This window comes from Populus trichocarpa, chromosome 14 (genome assembly GCF_000002775.5).
Source record: "Populus trichocarpa isolate Nisqually-1 chromosome 14, P.trichocarpa_v4.1, whole genome shotgun sequence".
NCBI lineage: Eukaryota > Viridiplantae > Streptophyta > Magnoliopsida > Malpighiales > Salicaceae > Populus > Populus trichocarpa.
In genome coordinates this window covers 5,013,075-5,035,275 of record NC_037298.2, presented here as the reverse complement: position 1 = coordinate 5,035,275, position 22,201 = coordinate 5,013,075, and the positions used below count along the sequence as shown (strand labels likewise).

General features: G+C 36.8%; 3 protein-coding genes across 4 annotated transcripts; 1 reads left to right on the top strand and 2 right to left on the bottom strand.

Moving 5' to 3' along the window:
* Positions 1 to 1,640: 1,640 nt before the first annotated feature.
* Positions 1,641 to 10,261, bottom strand: LOC7464908 (zinc finger CCCH domain-containing protein 48). The gene is made up of 9 exons (XM_002320063.4): positions 10,133 to 10,261; positions 5,814 to 5,853; positions 4,477 to 5,236; positions 3,959 to 4,144; positions 3,774 to 3,875; positions 3,313 to 3,462; positions 2,803 to 2,982; positions 2,114 to 2,211; positions 1,641 to 2,020 (listed from the first exon to the last, which is right to left on the bottom strand). Exons 3-9 carry the CDS (start codon positions 5,233 to 5,235, stop codon positions 1,882 to 1,884), a joined length of 1,614 nt encoding a protein of 537 aa, XP_002320099.4. The 5' UTR covers position 5,236; positions 5,814 to 5,853; positions 10,133 to 10,261; the 3' UTR covers positions 1,641 to 1,881.
* A 2,832-nt stretch (positions 10,262 to 13,093) lies between these two features.
* Positions 13,094 to 19,556, top strand: LOC7496934 (uncharacterized). 2 transcript variants are annotated; one of them, XM_024584484.2, is made up of 16 exons: positions 13,094 to 13,258; positions 13,389 to 13,479; positions 14,045 to 14,219; positions 14,305 to 14,410; positions 14,850 to 14,932; positions 15,241 to 15,267; positions 15,397 to 15,566; positions 15,698 to 15,784; positions 15,936 to 16,016; positions 16,190 to 16,254; positions 17,296 to 17,352; positions 17,589 to 17,660; positions 17,827 to 18,075; positions 18,727 to 18,842; positions 18,944 to 19,039; positions 19,248 to 19,556. In XM_024584484.2, the coding sequence occupies exons 1-16, from the start codon at positions 13,196 to 13,198 to the stop codon at positions 19,396 to 19,398; spliced, it is 1,689 nt and encodes a 562-aa protein (XP_024440252.1). In that variant the 5' UTR covers positions 13,094 to 13,195; the 3' UTR covers positions 19,399 to 19,556. The 2 variants fall into 2 exon arrangements, 1 of the variants encoding a protein (XP_024440252.1); XR_002977594.2 differs by lacking the exon at positions 19,248 to 19,556 and having other exon boundaries at positions 18,734 to 18,842.
* A 52-nt stretch (positions 19,557 to 19,608) lies between these two features.
* On the bottom strand, positions 19,609 to 20,802 carry LOC7496933 (uncharacterized). Its single transcript, XM_002320062.3, has 3 exons — positions 20,485 to 20,802; positions 20,185 to 20,396; positions 19,609 to 20,095 (listed from the first exon to the last, which is right to left on the bottom strand). The coding sequence occupies exons 1-3, from the start codon at positions 20,690 to 20,692 to the stop codon at positions 19,712 to 19,714; spliced, it is 804 nt and encodes a 267-aa protein (XP_002320098.1). The 5' UTR covers positions 20,693 to 20,802; the 3' UTR covers positions 19,609 to 19,711.
* Positions 20,803 to 22,201: the final 1,399 nt, after the last annotated feature.

Below are 22,201 nucleotides of genomic sequence, written 5' to 3'. Positions count from 1 at the left end.
AATCAAATCCAATCTATTGGCATGCTCTACGCTGTAGATTATACATATATAAAAAGTTGAATGTAAAAAAAATATTTATATTATAATTAAGAAATATTTTAACATTGTTATTAAATTCGGCTTAACAAGTCAATCTTAAAACTTCCCAACTTGATCTTTTACTTAATTTGAGTTTTAGATTAAATCGTGTGAGAGTTGTTCTGACATGACCTAATTAACTTGACGAGTCCAAAAACAACTCTGGGTGATAAAAAAAAACATAATTTGGCTTTAATTTGTTTTTTTTCAAAATGGCATCTTTTTTTTTTAATATTAAGACGGTGGTATATTGGATAGATAAGGGCTTCACAACTTAACCCACAAACTCATAACCCGGATCATGAACTTAACTAGGTTTAATAACTTTATTTTTATTATTTTGTACTTAATTATATAATAACAAAATTAGAGAATCATAAAATCGAGCATCAATCAAATACCAAGATGTTTATTTGAAACTGCAATAATTTTAAAGAAAACAAACTAAAATAAATTATGAATTTCAATTCAAAATCAATCAAATATTAACTGATAAAATAAAAAAAAAACTTATTTTATTGTTCATATGAACAATACAAGCAGTTGATTTCATCTCGATTTTTTATTTTTTTTATAATTTTAGTATAGTGCTAGGTTATTTTCCACGCAATCACATTGGCTTGGACAAAAAAAAATGGAACATAAAAAAACAATATCTGAAGCATAGAAATTTTTTTTACTATAATTAAATTCAGTATAACAGTTTTAATTTGAAAAGTTTTAACTCAACTTTTTATTTAGCCTGAGTTTGAAATTAAATTATATAAATGGTCTTGATGTGAAATATATATTTGACTACAAGCAGATGATTTTACCTAGAATCTCTCAATGTTTTTAGTATAGTACGAGGTTATTTCTCATGTTATCATTGTGGCATAGACAAAATAATTTGAAATGTAAAATTGTTATATTAACATCGTAAAAAACTTTCTGGCATTGTCACTAAACTTAGTATAACAATTCAAACTTTAAAAATCATAATTAAAATTTTTGTTTAGCCCAAGTTTTAAATTAAATTATATAAAAATTGCCCCAATATAATCTAATCAATATAACCTATTAAATTAAGCAGATCCAAAGAAAACAAAATTAAAGGAACAAAAGAAAAAAAAAAGCTAGATTCACCCTAATCAATCCATCTCTACTAGATTAAATTAATTTTTTTAATTTTATTATACAATAAAAAAATATAAAAATTAATTTTCAACAAACTTAATATTAATAAATTAATATTAAGTAATAAAATTCAATAAAAATCTGACATAAAAAATAAAATTGAAAGAAATCAAAGGGGCAAAAAAAGCTCAGGAATGCAGGCAGATCCGCGTGCTTGGACAAATGTTTTTATAAGAAATGGACCTTAAGAGAAAAAAAAAACCGACAAACTATCTCTCGCATAAAAAGAAATATTGATCCCCCAAAACTCGAATCTACAACCTTCGGGTAATTAGAAACACATGTTAAACAATTGAACTACAAGACAAAAATGTTTTAATTAATACGATTAAAAGATATATTAACCTGGTTTAATGTTCAATGATATAGAAAGAGAGAAAGAAGGGTGGCAATAAGAGAATTTCCATTGATAGAGAGATAATCAAGATAATTAACCACACTTTGTTTGAGTTCTACAATTACTTCCAGAACCCCACAATATGAATACAGAGATGGATTCTTATGTAGCTTTGGAAAAGCTACAGAGAAGCTTTTCTATCAATCAATCCCTTCAACCTCTATACAAAAACAAAATTTGGGGCGACCAAATTTTACAGGTCAGGCAGCTATTGAAAAAATATACGCTCCTTATGAAGCCACTCTGTGTTCAGCCCATTTCCACACGCTCAGCAAACCACTTCCATCCCCGGTGAAAAATAGGCCATCCGGACCTACTTGAATTGTTCTGACTACTTGTTTTGAAAATATCCTGCCCCTCTCACTAAACCTAGAATCAAGAAAGGACAGATACAGATATCATATAGGGTGCCAAAGATATAGAATATTCATCGACTGGAAGCGGCAAATGAAGCACACTTACGATGGTAGCTCATATTGGCGGACAGACTTGTCATTGCAAGAGCATAACAGAACTGGTTTGGTTGCTGCATCATTTACCCCGCAAAGGACAAGAGCACCCTGTAATAAGGCCATAAAAAATCCATGCTAGTTCAGTAAAATTATTAACATGAAAAAAACAAATAGAAACAAGCCCCACCAAGAAAGATGTGGACATGTTACGAGCTAACACAGCAAATAAGCATAGGTTATCAATCATACAAATGTGTTTGTTTAAGCCGCATTAACCTTACCTTCAGAGCCAGATTAATCATAGTGTCTTTGGATCATGTTTTGCAGGGTAGGTGATTTAGGGGGATGCCGGTATTGAGTCACAATCCAATCACACCTCAAATAAAGTTCACTTAGTTTGAATCGATTTGCATGTCCGTATGAGTTAAAATTGATTTGTAGAAAGGACCGTTGAGATTATCTATTCAATCAACTTAGTTCAATACACGTATTCAAAATAAGATGTTACACGAACAAGGTGGACCATCTCACACAAGCATGCATGAAAACAGTGACATTAGAAACATGTTCACATATTTCACAAGTGCTTCCAATTGAATTTTGGGACGCAGCCACCAGAGAATTTTGTTTTTTTTTTGTAAATAGAAAAACCAAGAGAGTGACAACAGACTAAAAGAATTGTTGGAAAGATTAACTTACATGATACTCATCATGTGTATAGATCACTTCGAAATGGCTCTCATCAGTAGCAAACCAGACTTTTACTGTTTGATCCAATGAACATGACAAGAGATGCTGATTCCAGCAAATAAGGGACATCACCGCATCAGCATGCCCATTCAGTGTATAAATACACTGTAAAGTATCAAGGTCCCACACCTAAAAAAACCAAACAAACAAGCATATAATCTTCATGCACATTAAGAGAAAAAATGAACAGAAATTAAAATGTGTGTAATTTCTAAGGAACCAGAGAATTATTAGCATCAAGATTACTCTAAATAATGGACCCTCAAACATTAACCCACTTAGGGTGAGATTGCTTGCAAAAAAGCAGAATAATTCACCCCGTCATTTTAATTTTCAAATGATCCAATTACCATTTTTGTGTGTAAAGGATAGTCAATGAATAGCAATAAAAGCTATCTTCTGCACTAAATCAGTACTGGGTGTAAAATAAAAGGATAGAAAAATCATAATGATGCCTACCCTTATCGTGCTGTCCGCAGAACCAGAGTATAGCCACTTGGCTCCAACAGCCAAACAAGTCACAGCACCTGTATGGCCCTCCAAAGATGTAGCCAATTGAAAAGGATTTTTGCTCTCAGTACTACCTTTCCAAGCCAAAATAGCACCGTTCTGAAAAACAAGAAATTAAATAGAATTTATTTTACATACAAGATTCTACACTGGAAGCTGTACAGAAAAAAAAAAACTAACAGCCCATGTGTGTAACTAATTATGAAAGCACAGACCAAACAACTTGGACTATAATAGAGTGTTATCCGCTTACATTGAAGAACATAAAACAAGAACAACCAAACAGATAGCTGGTTGCTCTAGAATCAGCTTAAATGAATCAATGCCCTGACAATCAAACATTAATTTGAGAAACAGCGTGCTGAGAGTGACAAAACATAGATCACTTTAACAAAATCCTAGCTAATTACCTGTGCCCCAGCAAAGAGCATATCACGAACAGCTGTCATTGCATAAATTTGCCCAACCAGCTCATAAAGACTAAATTCAGCTTCTGTCTGAATGTTCCATGCCTGCAAGAACATATACAAAGGCCCCTTCAGCTCAGAACCATAACCAACTAGCATGAAGTACTCAAATTAAGGTATAAGCTAACCTTAACAACATTTGGCATGCCAACAAAAACCCATGAGCCCACATTGATCAAAGACCCAATAACATCACCGAGATTCATCACCCTGACAGATTGACCAGTACAGCAATCCCAAACACGTACTGTTCCATCAGTGCTGCCTGAATAAAGTTTATCAGATCCTGAAGGAAGCGCAATACCCGAGACAGCCTGACATGCAAAATAAAGCCATATATAAACATCAGCCAACAAAAAAATATAGCCTCTATCAGTTTAACGATGAGATTCAAAAGGACTGAAACAAACTAAATTCCCGAACGTAAGCTACAATATAACTTCCTTTTCACATTTAACAGCAACAAACACATTGTTTTAGTCAAAATCTCAGGTAAATGGATTTGTGATAGTAAAATAACTCTGCTTCAATGGAAACATCTTTGCATTAAGGCATCAAGTACAACTTTTTCACACTCAAGTACTAGTGAGTATGAAACATAAAACAGAAAAACATCCCGAGAGTAAACAAGTTATCACAACAATACCTCACTGTGCCCGCTGAGCTTTGCCAGCATCGAAAACCCTACCCCATGAAACCACGAGTGCAAGTACTGGCACCCCTTGCCTTCAACACAACTGTCTGACATCCACTGCTCACAAGCCTTTTGTTGGTCCTTCTGAGGAATTTCAACTTTGGGCACAGAACCTTCAGTAGTCGAAATCACTGTATCCTTTGGGCTATCTTCAATGAACTTCTGTACTCTTATCCTCTTTAGACCTTCTGCCTCAGTGACAGAAACATTGCAATTCCGAGCAATTCTATCTTCAGAACCACCACCTCCGGCAGATAAAACCAACGCATTTTTATGGTCGGGGCACTTCCTCAGTAGATCCTCAGCACCAGGACAGGAGCTCTCCTGATTGTTTACACCTTCCAATCCATGGCTTCCAGTTTTCAAAATGGACCAATTCTTAGAAATATATAGGGGGCACTTCCTTGGCAAGTCCTCGTAATTAAAACTGAGTCTGCTCTTATTGCTTTTATCTTCTAGCGAACCACCTCTAGTATTTTCACCCAACGCATACTTTAGGCTCTTCTTCAGTTGGTCCTTTGAAGCTTGAGACTGCTTAAAATTTCTATGGTAAATATTCGGGGCTGGGGAATCTGTGTGCAGAAACCTACATGGATTTCGGTTACACTTCCCTTCTTTCCAAAAATAACAAACAGCATTATTTTTTGCAGATCCTCCACCTCGTCCTCCAACTCGTGTGTGATTACGAACAGTCAAGGTCTTAATCTCCATGCTATAGAATAGAAACAGAACACAAATAAACAATACCGATCGAAACAGAATCTACACATGAATTAAAAAGCCAGTCTTTCACTATTGTCAGACCACGACCACGACCACGACCACGACCACGATCACGATCACTGAAAAACCTAACCAGAACCGAAGAAAGCATAACAAAATCATCCCAAAATCCAACTTTTGAATCTGATTCCGGGGTTATTCCGTCCAGAATTGGCTGATTTCTCCACAAAACTAAAGCTAATGCAAAGTCCATGAAGATAATAAAAAACCCTAAATCTTGAACTGCAATTACTTGATTCACCCTTGGTCATGACAATCACAGAATAAATAATATCACCGATCTCGTGAAACCCTAATTGAAATAAAATCTCTAACCCTAAAAACACAATTACGATATCTGATTGCAGATCCAGAAGCGAGAGATAATAAAAACGAAAGGAAATCCAAAAATGAAACCCTAAGAACCGAGCAAGGACATTGATAATTGAAACCGGTCGTCGACATCGTGGCGGTAAACGAGGCGATTGACCGAGCGATCGTAGCGACAGAGAGATACGCGGACAAACCTGATATAGTGAGAGAGAGCTTCTTGCTGACGTTCTTCTTGTAGGGAATTCCGACCGGTGATGTTCTGATATTTGCCCATTGGAGGCTAAGCACACTGACACAATATTTAACGTGGTTCGGCAAACCGCCTACATCCACGGGAGAAGCCATTGCATTATATAGGGAGAGTACAAGATTTACAACAATAGAGGAGGAGGAATTATCCCCTTATTTGGCAACTCTCAACCTCACTCTATTTCTCTCTTCTCAGTGTTGCAATGGCAGCTACTGCTGGCTGCCTTGGCAGCCCACTCTCTCCTACATCTCTCACATCTTTGGCTCTACTTTCCTTCTCTTAACTCTCTCATTTTGCTCTCTAACATATGCCTCTATTTATAGGCATCCATGGCAGCTCCTCCAGCTCTTTTGTCAACAATGGTGGCTGCCAAACTTGCCAAACTTTGACATTAGACAATGGTTGTTGGCTGCCACCAACAACCCACCATTGCAGCCATCTTCTTTGACAATGGCAGCCACATAATTGGCAATATTCCAACAATCACCCCCTTTGCCATTTATGTGGGCAATTGTCCTCTTGCTTCTTCAGCACACGCTTGCATCCTGCAGCTCTTCGAAGCTTACCATTCCGAGAGCGTCTTTGGCCAAGTTTCCAGGTACTTGCCAAACCTTTCAATCGCCAGAGTCATCCAAGCACCCCTTTGCTCACTCCAAATGATCACTTCAACCAGATGGTTTGTCATATCTCATCTGAAGAGTGTTTAACGCTTGTCTCTAGAACAACATCCCCCTTCAAGCATATCAACCATGCTTGGCCCGGAATGATTTATCAAGCCTTACACCAAGGCTTACAACACCCCCTCAAACGGATATTTCCAAGTGCGACAGTCATTGAGTATTTTAATGTGATCTCGAGCTCACCACTCTTCCAAGAGTCTACTCATCCCGGAGTTGCGTCTGCCCTCTGTTCCTCCCTAGGAACCACGCCTAACTTCTCCGTGAGTCTCCCGCTCTTAGTCTCAAGAGTCCAGGTAGCTCTCCACCTTAAACCATGGGGGCAGCCCATTAAAGGTTGATCCATATATGTCTTGATACTCTAAGTATTACAATGCCTTCACCGAGCTCACCACCTTGACAAGAGTCAACTTGTTCTCGGAACCTGCGCATGCCCTCTGCTTCTTCATAGCAGTCGCGTCTTAATGCTCCACAAGTCATCCACTTATTTTCCAAGGTAAATGTCTTCTAGCTCATTGATCTTTAGCATGGGGGCAATATCCATGAAAATCAATCTTGCATTTGTCTCCATACTCATCATAGCCTCTTCATTGGCTATACACTTGTCCACTTATATCCAGCCATCACATTGGCTCTGGGGCATTCTGTAATTGGGCTCCTATCATGGCCCTCACACCTTCCATCCGAGGTGTCTCCGCCTATCGTCATGAGACGGTCTGAACTTGGACTCATATCATGGTCCTCACACCTTCCATCCGAGGTGTCTCCGCCTGTCGTCATGAGACGGTCTGAACTTGGACTCATGTCATGGTCCTCACACCTTCCATCGGAGGTGTCTCCGCCAGTCGTCATGAGACAGTCTGAACATGGACTCATATCATGGTCCTTACACCTTCCATCCGAGGTGTCTCCGCCTGTCGTCATGAGACGGTCTGAACTTGGAATCATATCATGGTCCTCACACCTTCCATCCGAGGTGTCTCCGCCTGTCATCATGAGACGGTCTGAACTTGGAATCATGTCATGGTCCTCACACCTTCCATCGGAGGTGTCTCCGCCTGTCGTCATGAGACGGTCTGAACATGGACTCATATCATGGTCCTTACACCTTCTGCCCGAGGTGTCTCCGTCCGTTATGAAGCGGTCACATCCTCCTTCATCGGGGATGTCTCTAGTGGCTCCAAGATTCTCTATCACCATGTGGACTTGGGAGAGATCACTGCCACTGATCACATAGAAAGAGAGAGTTGCGTTATACTCCTCGCAATCCTCCACCTCGATTTCTATGTTTGGAGCTTCTACGCCTTTCTGCTTGATAGCTCCACCCACACCAACTCTCTTTGGTGTCTTCGCCTTTCATCGGCGGTCGCACCCCCTTAATTAGGTGCTTCTGCAACAGCTCATCTTTCCATCCTTGCATGCATTGGAAAGGTCCTCGCTTGTTGCCTTTATCAAGAGCACAAGAGACTTCCTGTTGTACAACTTTTTCACACAGTCTCTGCTCTGAGCTTCATCTGGGAACACTTCTTCTCCTTGCACCTGTTGTCTCATTACAGTACCTCGTTGGATCCTTCGGGTACTCCTGCACAATCTCCGTGTGCTCTCGTGCAATTTCGGTTCTCCAGATTTCTCCCTATTCTTTGCTTTTATGTTTGACAGCAGCTCATCCTGTCACAACATTTATCCAAGTCAAAATAGGGTGCCAATCTTTATCTCCTTGTGTATTTCTCTTCCATTATCAGGGTCTTCATCAATTCTCCCTTCGAGAAATTACAGTCATCGAATCTAACTTCTTTGGAGAAATCACCACTCCATCAGATCCTTGAACATACGGAACTCAACTGTTCCTTTGTGCCGTCATCTTGCTAGTCTTCAACAGTTTCATTACAAACTGTTACATATACAAAAATAGTACTGTGTGGATGATCCTTCAACTAAGCAAGTTCCCAGGAAAGATTTGGAGGGGTCACACTGGTCCCGCTTAAAACCCAATCTCCTAGACAGAACTTCTTAGAACGTATCTATCCACCGTACTGCCTTTTCGTATATTCAACCATTTGCTAGCTTTGTTGCGGCTTTCCTTTACAAGTGATCTGGGGTATTCCGGTTTTATACCTGATTTCTCAACATCTGGCGAGACTACCAGTTCTTAGATTCGTCAAGATTGGTCTTCATCAATTTCCACTCTCCACCTCAAATCGTCCACATGATCGGGTGTCCAGAGTATCCTAATTTTGCCTTCCTTCAAGGCAATTAAAATTTCTCCCCACTTAGTAGTTCAGCACATGTAATTGGGCAAACATGTGCACTTTCTCCTTCTTCATCTCCATCGACCACCATGATGACCTTCAGATGCCTCTTCATCGGGCAATCTCTTTCAATAATTCACCACTACCATTTTTGGTCTCAAATCTCAAAGATCGGACCGCACCATTGCATCCGGAACGATCAAATTCGCTAGAAACAAGTCTGAAATCGTCCAAATCGCATTTCAGACGGCTAAGATTTGATCAAAACAATTCTAGCCTGATAAACGGCTCAGATTCAATCTCAGATCCAGTTGCACATAGGATCAGCTACGCTGGATCCTATCCCTCGGCTCGCGGCTCGGCTCCAACTCGGCTCGGCTCCATTCGGCTCGGCTTAACTCAGCTCGGCTCGCGGCTGATGACGTGGCAGGTGGTCCCACTGTGCTGACGTGGCTGCTGACTGGGCGCTGACATGGCATGATACTGTACATGCTGATGTCACAATTACATCAGGATGACGTCATCCCTGGCATGTCTACTGTACATGCTGACATCATCTTTATCCGAGTCAGTCACGTGGGTCGGGTCAACTGGTATTCGGGTCGGGTCAACCCATCCGGGCGAAGAAGACGCGTGGGGCGCGTGGGCAGACGCCTTGCCGGAGAGTGATGGAGAGTGCGGCCATGTCCGACGTCCGATTTTGACGCCGTTTTCACCAGTGGCTTCGTCTCTTCCTCCTCTACACGGTGGTATGGTCAAAACATAATTTTGACAACTTTCATTTTTGAGCAAAAATCAAACACCACTTCAAACCATATGCTCTGATACCAATTGTAGGGAATTCCGACCGGTGATGTTCTGATATTTGCCCATTGGAGGCTAAGCACACTGACACAATATTTAACGTGGTTCGGCAAACCGCCTACATCCACGGGAGAAGCCATTGCATTATATAGGGAGAGTACAAGATTTACAACAATAGAGGAGGAGGAATTATCCCCTTATTTGGCAACTCTCAACCTCACTCTATTTCTCTCTTCTCAGTGTTGCAATGGCAGCTACTGCTGGCTGCCTTGGCAGCCCACTCTCTCCTACATCTCTCACATCTTTGGCTCTACTTTCCTTCTCTTAACTCTCTCATTTTGCTCTCTAACATATGCCTCTATTTATAGGCATCCATGGCAGCTCCTCCAGCTCTTTTGTCAACAATGGTGGCTGCCAAACTTGCCAAACTTTGACATTAGACAATGGTTGTTGGCTGCCACCAACAACCCACCATTGCAGCCATCTTCTTTGACAATGGCAGCCACATAATTGGCAATATTCCAACACTTCTTCTTCTCTTAATTGGATAGGTTGATAGATCGAGCGATTCAAGGTTTTATAAGGATCGGCGGCAAGAAAGAACTACTATGGTGTTTTTTTTTTTCTCCTTTTCTTTTAGTTTTTAGCACTTGTAAGAGTAAAGCCAGTGGCCAGGTGACTGGTTTTAAATACGAAGACTTGGGGGTTGTTAATGTGTCTAGACTTGCACCTCCACTTTCGAGCCCAACGGATCACACTAATACTGGGCTTATGATTGGGTTAACAGGTCTCGGCACAAAACAGGGTGAAAGGCCCATCAGAATTACCGATCCGAAGCTTGATGAGCCAAAAAATTTCAGGTCATTTAAAAACAAATCTGGACTACAATTCATTATTTTTATTAAACTAGATTAATTTAATAATATAATTTTTTAAAAAAAAAACTTAAGATAAATTTTTTTTAATTTCAAAATAAGTGAAAAATTATATAGAAAAAAAAAATTTAATCTCTAAATTAATCAAATGTTAAAAAATAAAACTGAAAAAATATAGACTTAAAAAAAATAAAAAAAGATTATTTTTTGGACAACGATACGGTTAGATATTTTTTTTATCCTTAAATAAATATTAAAATAAATGGAGATGATGACATACTGGACAATATATTTTTAAAAATAAATATAGAGCAATTAATTTAATTTAATTTTTTAAAAAAAAAGCTAAATCCAAAAAAAATAAAATATAAAAAATAGATGATATTTTTTTTTTCAAATACGAAGAAGTGACATATTGAATCAACCTTGGGTTAACCTATCAATTATATGACATAAGTTATGATACTGTGATATATTTATAGAAAGGAAATTTTAAAAAAACATGAAGGTCAATTCTTAATAAATTTAATGTTGAATGATAAAATTAAAAAATAAGCAAATTAAAAAGGATAAAAAAAAACTATTTGAGTCAATTTGAGTTAATTTGTTAAACTCATAACTTGAGTCATGAGATTTGGATAATCCTATAGAAAGCAAATAAAAAAAATAAAAAACTCAATTCTCAAACAACCTGATATTTAAAGATGAAATTAAAAAAGAAAAAGAAAAAGATTAAGTTGTTGAAAGGTGAAATTTAAAAAAAAAATTAGTTAAAAAAAGACCCAAAAAATAAATTGAGTTAACCTATCAAATTCGTAACCTAAATTATGAAATCAGGATAACCCCATATAGAGTAAAAAAAAAATTACGAAGCCCGATTAAAAAAAAATTCAATTAAAAAATAACCTCAAAAACAAACATAGTCATCCTACTAAACTTATTATCCGGGTTATAAATTCAAGATAACCTATAGAAAGCAAAAAAATAATAATATGAAGCCCAATTTTCAACTAACCCAGAGTTGAAGGATGAAATAAAAAAAATCAATTAGAAAAAATGATCCAGAAAAATAACTTAAGTCAACTTAGGCTAGCCTATTAAACTCATGGCTGAGTCATGTGTGTAAGACCCATGTTCTAGCCCAACGGACCCAAGCCCAAAGTTCAGCCTAAACCCAACCTAATTGTAAAGCGTCTAGCACATCAAATAAAAAATAAAAGGAAAGCCTCGCGAACAAGCAAGGCATATCGATCAAAACTAAAGAAACAGAAACACTCAACAAAATTCATATGTTAACAAAGACTAAGAACCTAAAATAATATTAGAAATAAAAGGGCGAGTTCAACCAATTTAATAAGAGAATAACATTTAATATATTTTTTTATATATTTATAATTATAAAGACTATAAAAAATACACACGCACGTGCGTGCGTATATTAAACATAATAATATATGGTAATGAAATACTTGTCAGAGATTAGATGGCACCTGAAGGTGACTAATGTGAGAGGATTAATCGCTATATACGTTAATGTATTTCTCACCACTTAGGTATACATATACAATATGCACAAATACTAACAATAAGGTGATATCAAAAACCAATCGTCCACATAACAATCAATCTTGCAAGACCTTTTGAAGGTTCATAGTTAAAAGACTGGTTGAAATTTTAGTAAAACATATAAAAACTCCCAACTTATTAATGAAAAAAAAATCGTTGAATGACGCATCTTGATCGACTTAATCTAAGAAAAATCTCATGCTCACTAAATGATTCATTTGGACTATATAAATATGATGGATCAATATTTTTGTATTTTTACCCGCAATCTTTTTTATAAAAAAGTAACTAAGGATATGATAATGATCTAGTATCTTCGGGCTTAGCCAAATGCCAAGCTTAAATATATGTAGAGTTAAAAAGTTGTTAGAGCTACCATCTCTGTAATCATGTAATCAACCAAGCGCTAAACTTAAACATTTATGAGTTTGACGATATGCTATACCCATCATCTTCAGGTCAATTACATAGCTCATGATCTTTTTAATCATGAAGAATTTAGGCTTCATAATAACTTTGATAAATCAAGAATATTTTATTTTGATAAATTATAGATATGTGTTTTATATTCTAACCTCTTTTCTTGTGGGATGAGATCCAATTTAGATTCTATTATCCAATAAATGCCAACCTCGTCAATATCGAAACAATAATTTTGCCGAGTCTTCGTTATTGTTTGTGAAGTTAAAAATTCTACTCGAAAAAAGAAGCAAAATTACCTATACAAAAAGGTAGTATAGCTTGATTTGAAAGATAAATATACATTGGAATTGGAGAAAATTTCTGTAATTGACCAACGAAACAATAGCTAGTCCTATTTAACTTCTTACAATCAGAACATACAGCTCATACCTTAAACACAACACGCTTGGAGTTTTGAGTGAAAATTGCTTTGCCAAAAATTATATTTGATTCACAACATAACTAGCATCTTTGTTGACAAAAATTATCCTCATCCATGCACAATGCGAACAACGCGTCGCTCACTAGTCATGAAGACTAACCTACCAAGGCCAAAACGACATGTGTAGTCATAACGACACTCGTCTGTTCAGCACGGCGTGCTCGTTTGCTTATATTCCATTCCATCGTTTTAAACCGCTTAAACCTCGAGTTTTCTACTTCCACCAAGAACCCCCCTAAGCGAATCAAACAATGGCCAGTGAAGAAGAAGCAGCAGCAGCAGCAAAACTTGAAAGATTCCTTCAATGGCTCCAGGCACTTCAATACTCAAGCAACCCTCTTTCTTACTTTTTTGTTTCCGGTTTATATATATAACATGGCATTTCTCCTCGTGTTTGCCTTTTTTTTTTTTTTTTTTATGTGGGATGTGTTTGTTTGAATTCAGGTTAACAAGGTTGAACTAAGAGGGTGCAACATCAAATACTGTGGTCAAAATAAAGGGTTTGGTGTCTTTTCATCTAATGATGTCTCTGATGGTAATCAAAACCCTTTCATCAATCTCTACATTCATATTTGTGCGTTATACGGACTGGTTGTTGATTGAAAAAGGTGGCTTTTTGTGTGAATAAACTCATTCCTTTTTCCTAGTAAAGTATCACTAAAATTAAGTAACTTTGGTTTTTTGTACTGGAGTGGAACGCTGAACAGTTCAGTATGCAGAAGTGAAAGAATTGGTTCTTTTTTATTTGTTTTTTGTCGGGGGGGCTGGGGGTTAATAGCAATAGGTTTATACAAGAATGTAAATTGATAGAGTGAGGCTGGCATTGCTATTGGATATCATGATATCTTGAAATGTTACCGTATTCAGCAAAGTTGCAGTTAGCTGATATTTGCACTTGGCTGGAATTTTGGGCGTTATTGTCAGGCATGTTAAGGAAATGAATTTTTGGTTGCTATGTGGAAAGAATACTAGTAAAATAAAGAATAAAGATTCGGTTCTTCTTTTATATATATATATATATATATATATATATTTTATTGTCATTGTGAAAATGTTCGAATTGAATGATTTTACTCGGAAACTTTCTTGGAAAAATTCAGGGGTTCTACTTGTTGTTCCACTAGATCTAGCAATAACTCCCATGAGAGTGTTACAAGATCCCCTTATTGGACCTGAGTGTAGATCTATGTTTGAAGAAGGAGAAGTTGATGACAGGTTTTTGATGATTCTATTTCTAATGTTAGAGCGCCTTCGAAATAATTCGTCTTGGAAACCGTATGCATCGATTACACTTGCTTATTTTTGGGTTAGATTTTTTTTTTCAGGGTGGTTTGGGTTTATTCAGTTTACATTGTATTAGGTACCTTGACATGCTTCCCAAAACCTTTGGAAATCCACTCTGGTTTACTGATGATGAGCTTTTGGAGTTGAAGGGGACAACACTATATCGGGCAACTGAATTACAGGTCACACATGTTTTTGCATGTCCTGTGTTACACTGATTGGATAGCTGGGTTATGTATGACACTGTATATAATGGTGTCAGTTCAAGAAGATAGGTTCTGTCAGGCTGTCACAACTTTTAATTTCACCTACAATATCAAAGCATTTACTGCCACTTCGATGCTACTGATCTCCTCAACTTATTTCAAGATGATGATTATAATGATTCCTAAAGCATGCTGGTGCTTCCAATTATGTGGTGATTATTGGTTTATCTGAACACTTGATCTTACCTTTACTGTTAACCTAAATTACAAAACATCTTTTCTAATTCTAGGTGGTTTGATATTGGACTTTTGTATAATTCATGGGATTGATATTTCATGTATATTCTGGTTTGAATGATTGTGCCTTGACCTCGACTCCATAGAACTTGATGAAAGACATGTCTATATGTTGCAGAGAAAAAGGTTGTTGTCTTTGTATGAAGACAAAGTGAAGGGCTTGGTGCAGAAACTTCTAATTCTAGATGGGGATTTAGAAAGGTAAGCTCAGCTTCCAAATTGGCTAATTATTTTTTGTTTGTTGTTACTGGTACCGAAGTTTGAACCTTGGTTGAGTGATGGAAAATATAACACCCAACCACCAGAGCTAGGAGCTCTGGTTCCAAATTGGCAATTACTCAACTCTTCAGCAACATATAAAGGTATTTTCCTGGTTGAGCACAAGTGCATAACTGGGCTATCATAGGCATTTAGACACACAAATGTTAAACTTATTACACTCAACGTGAGTTAAGAATGGCATCATCTTCTACAAAAAAATTGATATTTGTTATTGGTTCTTTTGCCAGTGAGGTGTGTTTTGAAGATTTCCTTTGGTAAGCATCTTCCAAATTACTTCTTTTTGTTGGATATTTTGTATTATGCCTTGGCATTTCCTTGACATAAACCCACTCTTGTTCCTACCACTTTTGCTGGCTAATTTTGCACTCTTTCCATCATGCTAGGGCAAATTCAGTATTTTGGACACGTGCTTTGAACATTCCCCTTCCACGTTCTTATGTGTTTCCACAAGTTCAAGAGGATCAGGACAGTCAGTCTTCACTTAACATTGATTCTGGGGTTTCCCATAGTGATATTTCTGCTGGAGACTTGACTGACAGGAAGGATGAAGAAAGTATGGTTATTTTTTTCAGTTTTTAGTTCTCCATGATATCATTATCTCTCCTGATTAGCTACTTGAATCAAGGAATTGCTGGTGCATGTTCTTGTTCCTATCAAACTAAGCTAAGGCACTTCTTATATCAGGATCCAAGGTTCCCGGAGTTGATGGCCAATTCGATGAGACTGTCTGGGTGGAGGGCCTTGTTCCTGGCATTGATTTTTGCAACCATGGTATGCCAGTTATTTAATAATTCCAATTATCTTTAACTCAGTATTTTTTTGAGTTTACTTGAATAAAAATTAAATTTTGTTCCTTGTTATCTGCCATAGTGAAGTGACATTCTACGTGTTATTTGTCATTTGGCTGAACATGACTGTTTAGATCTGAAGGCGGTGGCAACATGGGAGGTTGATGGAACAGGAATGACTACTGGAGTTCCTCACTCCATGTACCTTCTTTCTGGTAGTATTCTTAACGGTTCCTATAGGATTATTTGTATATTAGTGCCTAAGTCTGTTGTTAATTTAAAATCAAACATCAGTAGCTGATGGTCTGAACTTTATGAACTTAACTATGTCTGACTATAGAGATTTCTTGTTTTTCTCATGGCATTTTTGCTCATCTCACTCGGAAAGCTGTAAAAACTCCCTTCCAAATGGAGAAAGAAATTACCATCAGCTATGGCAACAAGGGAAATGAGGTACTTCCTTTTGGCACTCAGAGGACGTGCCAGCATCCCTTGTTCAAAACCCTTTTCCATTAAAATACATTATAGGTATTTGTTAATTGTGTTTTCCTCTTCCAACTCTTGACACCTCTTTATTATGTCAAGATGATTAGTTTGTTGAGATATTGCATTTAGCAATACTATATAGTGCCTGGGAGCATAATCTGGATTCATCTTTCTAAACTGGACGGGAAATGGTAACTATTGTGTCGAAACCTCTTTTAACTCAATGGGGACACTTCTTTTTAGCAAACATGTCTTTAGCAATTTAACTTCGCATTGTACATGACCTTGGCACATTCATTTAGCGTGGGAATGCTTTTGTACACTCATCCGGTGAAACCTTCTTTTAACTGTTGATCTACTGCTTCACTCTAATTTTGCTATTGCATCCTTTTAAGCACCATGCTTTATGTTGAGTTGCCTACTATTATTTCTGTTTTCTTGCTTATCATTCATATGAGTTTTGTTTGATTATGAGCCATGCAAATCCTTTTTTAACATTATGGATAGGTATTGAATGAATTATGCTGACGATTTGAATCACATATAGTGTTTAAATTTTTCATCTCAGAAAAGTATTGTCTCCATGAATCCTTGTATTGGAAGTTAGTGTGCCTCCATTCCTGCTTCTCTATGGTGCATAAATCAAAATATTCTTATTTGGAGCATTTTATCTTCCAGCTACCTGTCATTTGTCTAGATTTTCTTCTGCTCACAATACATGTTGCTCTTCTTAACTGGGGCGCATCTCAGAAAAGTATTGTCTCCATGAATCCTTGTATTGGAAGTTAGTGTGCCTCCATTCCTGCTTCTCTATGGTGCATAAATCAAAATATTCTTATTTGGAGCATTTTATCTTCCAGCTACCTGTCATTTGTCTAGATTTTCTTCTGCTCACAATACATGTTGCTCTTCTTAACTGGGGCGCATTTTTTGGAATGATGTTACACTACCATCTTTGAAGCTTCAATTACCCATTTAAGTGACAGCAATTACTTTGCCTTGATGCAGGAGTTACTGTACCTTTATGGATTTGTCATTGATAATAATCCGGATGAATATCTTATGGTAATGCCACTTTTGTGAATTTTTGTTGCTTGTGCACTTTTTATTTGTGGCCAGTTGTCAATATGACTATTTAAGCACAGCTCAAGCAAAAGAATTAACTTGTGATAGTTTTGGATGTTCAAGTGGATTTTGCAACTCCGATGTTGTTCTGTTAGGACAATATTTTTTGCTAGATGTTGGCAGCATATTGTAATGAATGGATCAAGTCTGAGAACTTGCATGTGTAACGTATGCAGGTCCATTATCCTGTAGAGGCAATTCAGAATGTTCCCTTTTCTGACTCCAAAATGCAGCTTCTTGAAGCACAGGTCAGCATTTCTTGACCTTCTTTTTTTATCGATAGTGTTTCTGTGCTTTTATTCAAGTGAATTTGGAACTTTAGAAGTTATTTAACACATCCAGAGAGTTACATCTCCTGCTGTTTCCCCTTACAAAATAAATTTGTGTTGCTGATAAAACTGGTTTCCATTACAGAAAGCTGAAATGCGGTGTCTTTTACCTAAACGCTTGCTGGCTCATGGGTTTTTCCCAGCAGGCACAACAAGTAATGATGACAATGGTAAGGGAAAAGCAGATAAAATTTGCAGCTTCAGTTGGAGTGGTCAGCGCAGGATGCCGTCCTACGCAAATAAGCTGGTCTTTCCTGAGGAATTTTTAACTACGTTGAGGACCATAGCCATGCAGGAAGATGAGCTGTTAAAGGCTTCTTCATTTCTTGAAGAGGTGCGGGTTCTCTTCTCTTCAGAGACATCTTTTCTATTATCTGATACTTTGTTTTTCAGCTCCTATGAGCAATTAATTTAAAATAGTTTTCAAATGATGCTGCTATTCCATTAACCATTGTAGTATAGTGAATGGGTTCTTTGAATCTCTGGTTTGAAGAAAGTATACTGTATTCAAGGTTACTGGTTTCAGGATTGTTTTTGGTTTCTTCTAATTAGCTGCATTCAATTTCGGATATACAGAAGAACCAGTAAATTGATGCTCTCTTTTTCATTAAATATTAAAGATGTCATCAAACTAAGAAATACTGTCTTTTTCATTAAATATTTAAGATGTCATCTAACTAAGAAATTATGGATCTATTAAAAAGGAGTAATTGAAGACGGGTTTTTAAATTTGCATGCTCTACCAGTTGGGCCTAAAAATGATCATCATTCGACCATCAAATGCTGCTGCTATTCCAGCAACCCTGCTGTCATAAATGAATATCTGTCGAAGAAAGTCTAATGTATTCAAGGTTACCTGGGATTATATGCTTGCTTGTTATTAGAGCTTTTATCATTTATGACAGGAGACAGAACATGTTTCTGTTAATTGGATTAAAAAATATGTCAAGTTTTCATTGCTGAACGTTTTGCTTTTGCTTTAAAGCTTGTAGGGTCTGAAGGGGTGAGGCAACCAACAGATACAGAAGTTAGAACAGCAGTATGGGAGGCTTGTGGAGATTCTGGAGCTCTACAATTGCTTTTTGATCTTCTTCAAACTAAGTAACCACTGAAATCCATATAATTACATTCATAAAATATAATCTTGATGACTTAAGACTCAGATCTGTCATAACTCGTTAAATTTAATTTCTGTGTACAAGGGTGATGAATCTTGAAGAAAATTTTGGAACTGAAGACTGTGATACCGAGCTGCTTGAAAAGGCCCAGGATGTGAAAAACATTGAACAGTGTGAAAGGTATGAGATTGATTAGGTTTATCCTATTATCTAGGTGAACTGCTGCATTTGCTGATTTGTTTATTACTTATGTATTCACTAAACTTTCGAAGTAGTTTCCCCTCCATGGCTGCATCACCTTGCTTGATATCTTGCATTTTTGAACTTCCAGTCATCATTTTCCATCGAGGAAATCATGCACATTTATGTTTCTTTTGCATTTCTGCAGCAAGGATACGGATGAATCAGGTCATTACAAATTCATGAGCAGAAACAGGTGGTCAAGTATAGTATATAGAAAAGGGCAAAAGCAACTCGCCAGATTATTCCTGAAGGAAGCAGAGCACGTCTTGCACTTATCTTTGAGCGAAGGAGAGTGAGAGATGATTTTCTTTTACCAAAATTCGTGTTTTCACTTCTATATTTGGCCTAAGTTGGACAACAGTTTTGTTAACCATTCACCTTGTCATCTCTCAATCATGTTTGATCATTGTTTTTTCAAGAATAATAAAGCTGTTGATAGACCAATTCTACTTTATCTACTAGAAAGTCTACTGAATCAAAATTCGTAATGGAAGTTTCATTTGAGAACCGTTCATACAAACCATCAAAATCAGAACTTCCTAGTCTAGTTAGCTTCATTGCCGTTTTAACTTGGCAAAATGCTTGTCAGAACTAAAAACTCAAGCATTTTCAGTCAACTAGCCCAGCTACATTCCTTAGCGTCCACCCGATAGCATAAGCCGCAGCAGCAGCGAAGGCACCATTGCCAACGGTGATGAATACAGACAGCACATAATTTTGTCCAGCTATCTTTGCCTTTGCTATTCCAAGAACTGCCAAGGCTAAGATAGCCATGAAACAAGCACCAATAAACTTCACCGTTTCATTGTTAGTAAAAGGGATTAGGACAACGAAAGAGAGGAGTGGTAAACAGCCAAACACAAGGAAGGCCACTAAGGTAATAAGACCATTCTTCCATGGCTTCTCCTCTTCATCTGGTGGTGTCATCCCTTTTTCCGCGGTCATTTTCTCATCTACTAGGATGTCTTTGTACTTTGCAAATATCTCCACCACCTAGTACCAAAAAGGTAAACATAAGCACTCTCACTTCAACTTAATTTGTTTGTAGCCAAAACTGTACAAGGGAAAGAGAAGGGTTGTACCGTGGCTGCATCATTAATGTCCATCCCAAGTTGTTGATATTTTCTGACCAACTCCTGCCTCTGAGCCCTCCCATGGTTAGTGACATCCCATTCTGTCACTGCCCTCTCTTTGGCAGCCACATCCTTCTCAGTGCTACTAGACACATAATCTCCTAACCCCATTGATATCCCATCTGCCACCAGGTTTGCAAATCCAAGCACCAACACATCCACTACAGGGAAACAGAATCATGATTAATAACTAATCAAATTTTAGATAAAAACAAGCATCATACATGCATACAAGATAATGTTAATTACCAGAGGAGCTATGAGTGGCAGAGATGGAAGAAATGAGAGAAAAGCAAGTGATAATGGCATCAAGTCCTGCATAGACAACACTCTTCACATACTCTCCTTTCCATGGTTCTTTTGGTCTTCCTTCTTCTACTTGCCCACTTCTATTTCCTCCATCTTCTGCCCTTAGCAACCTTGTAGTCGTGTTTGTGCCTCCAGCATCGCCAGCCATTCTTTCATTACTGCTGCTGCTACACAATATCAAGATTTTACTGTTTATGTCTTTATGATGTGATAATTTTTCACTGCTATATTAATGTTAGTGTCCAGATTTGATTGATGATTCTGAGAGAGTGAAGTTGAGAATGTAACGGAGATTAATGTATTAAAATAATTTTTTTTTAAAAAAATATATATTTTTAATATTAATATATTAAAATGATTTAAAAATATTAAAAGATAAATTTTAAATAAAAAAGTAAATATTAGCGAACGAGGTTTTGACTGCATTGCCATCGCCCCCGAAAAAGGCAAGAGTGTTCGTGTCACCTTGCATGTTTGTGCTTTGACACGTGGTGAAAAGGGAACATGTTATCCGTCAAAGCTCGAGATATTCAATCGCTTTTATTTATAAGAACCAAAAGGATAAGAAATGGCTTCGAGTTTTTACAGAAGTGCAGATGTTGTCTGCAGCGTGCATCTTGTCATTGCACAAACAACTTGGGTTTTAAGGATTTTTTTTTTTCAATTAGCACAATAAAATAAAAATATTAATGAAATAGTATATTTGAAAAAAAATAGATGAAATAGCATGATTTATATATGTTTCGAATAGAAAATATGATATTTACAACTTGTTACTTATAAAAACAATATATTAAATGATCAAGAAAGAGAAGAGAAAAAAATAATAATTCAGAGACACGTCAAAGCTCTAATTACAACACCATTGATATCATAAAAAAATAAGATAAGATAAATTCAACAACACCAATAAATATCAACAATGATGACTCGAATGAGCTACACTTGCTGTAAAAAACAAGTGAGTCACCTGCCACCTTTGGGTGACAAGTGTGATACATTTGGGTCCTTATTGATGATTTTTTTTAGTGTTGTTAGATTCATTTTGTTGAAATCTTTCTAATGGTACCGGTGGTGTCTTAATCGAAGTTTCAATATGTATCCGTGGTCCTTTTTTTTTCTATTTTCTCCTCTTTCTAGTCCATTTAATATCTTTTTAGAAGTTGTTATTCTGAATAGTGACAAACGATAAATATCGCGTTGCTTAATCATGACATGTACAAACTATATTTTTTTAACTATTATTTCACAACTATTTTTTAAAAAAAGTGTTAATAAGTAAAAATAGCCTTTAAGTTTCTTGGAGATACTAGGTTATTGATTGCCCTATGATGTGACTTAGACTAGATTTTTTAACCTAAAAAAAAAATGTTTAGGCCGCAACAAAGTTTTTTGTATTGTTATTAAATTCGGGATAACGGTTAAATTTAAAAACTTTCAATTTATTTTTTTTTAACTTGAATTTCAAATTAAATCAAATGAAAAGTTGTCTCACTCTGATATTGTCAACTTAGTAGGTTTAAATAAAAAAATTGAAAGGAAAAAGAAAAAGAAACAATCAGGCTAACCCTAGTGGCCCCGCCAAACCAGCGATCCAAGTTATGAAAATAAAAAGAAGTCAATAAAAACTCAATATTTAATAAATGAATTGGGAAAA